Genomic DNA, 1,445 nt, shown 5'->3' with positions numbered 1-1,445 from the left:
GGATTTAATAATATCTTGGTGTGCCAAGAAAGAAACCAACTAAAAACAAAACACAGAGCAATAAAGAAGATTTGGGGAAGAGGAGTCCTTTCATTAAGATAACGATTAAAGTATGATGGTGGAAAAATGGGAACATGAAAGAGGGTGGGTCCAAAAGCAGAACGAAAATGAAAAGAAAAAATATCTGTCACTCCTTATATGTTATACATGTATGTCTCCTGTACATAACTTTCATTTACCTTAAAATAAGAAGAAAATTGAAATTTTGTATCTACCAGCTTCTTGTCATCTTGTGGTGTCTACTGATAATGAAAAATAATGAGAATTGTTTTTGTACTAGCAGTACAACATACCCCGGGTGTTTCAGTATCAGGGTGCCAGCTTCATGGAAATTTGGTAAGCAGAACACACGAAACTAGAGCCCTGGTATCTACACCTTTCCAATTTCATAGAAATTGGCGTCCTCTTATCTACACCAAAAGACACAAAACCATCGGCGGTGGTGTTCCAAAATTATCACAATCATCGGCGAAGAATCCAGATTACACGGTTGTCAATTTTGCCAACTGTTCTGGCCAAACTCTAGTGCGAGATGAGCACGTCATTTGGAAAGGGGCTTCTGTTCTTCCAACACCAATTCATAAGCCGTATCAATTTAGCCACATAGCAGAAAAATTATCGCATCACAGGTTAATGGGTTCAGTTGTAGGTCTTAAGTTCCACATCAAAGACAACAACTGTACGTTGATTGTTGCCTGGGGCCACACAACTGTCCCCAACAAGGTATTGTATGCGTAACATAGTCATACAATAAATTAAACCAACTCACACTATTTACAAGTTTGAAATAATTAATTAATCTGTCAACTGCGTGCAGGTGTATGCTGAGATCCTTCCAGCCGGCATTGTTAAGGATTGGAGTCAAATCAAAAAAAGTCTTGCCTACTCGAAAAGCCAATTCGACACTTACAACAACAAATCCAAAAGCCAACATGGATACAGGTGTATTCTTGAGATTCATCCAACCAGCGGTACGCCAACAGTGAAGGCAACATTTACGAAGGCACTATAAGAACCGCAGCCAACAGAAGAATCGTGAGGCTGTCAAAAATAAATAATATGCGTGCTGGGAGGGTGCAGTACTAGTACTATCTACTACTACAATAAATAAATTTGACAGCCAGCATACAACCACTACTGCATGCTCTCAGTTTCTTAAGTATTTATGTAAATCCTTCGTGTGTGTTTGTTATATGTCAAATATCCACCTCTGAATTAATTGAAAAGCCCTTCATGCCATGTCTATATATGGCTATATGTAATTTTCCATCATAATATGGAAAACAAAAAATAAAAGGTTTTTATATTATTTGACCCCCTAATGTTTATTGGTTAAATTATAAAATTAGTCCCTATACTTTATCAAAGCGGTGGATTTAGTTTTT

The 1,445-nt window shown here is 37.3% G+C and overlaps 1 protein-coding gene across 1 annotated transcript; it reads left to right on the top strand.

The window, feature by feature from the left end:
- Positions 319–1,343, top strand: LOC18587019. Its single transcript, XM_018128860.1, has 2 exons — positions 319–783; positions 878–1,343. Exons 1-2 carry the CDS (start codon positions 319–321, stop codon positions 1,070–1,072), a joined length of 660 nt encoding a protein of 219 aa, XP_017984349.1. The 3' UTR covers positions 1,073–1,343.

The sequence above is a fragment of the Theobroma cacao genome, chromosome 10 (assembly GCF_000208745.1).
Source record: "Theobroma cacao cultivar B97-61/B2 chromosome 10, Criollo_cocoa_genome_V2, whole genome shotgun sequence".
NCBI lineage: Eukaryota > Viridiplantae > Streptophyta > Magnoliopsida > Malvales > Malvaceae > Theobroma > Theobroma cacao.
The sequence above is the reverse complement of the archived record's forward strand: the minus strand, read 5'-3'. Positions and strand labels throughout refer to the sequence as shown.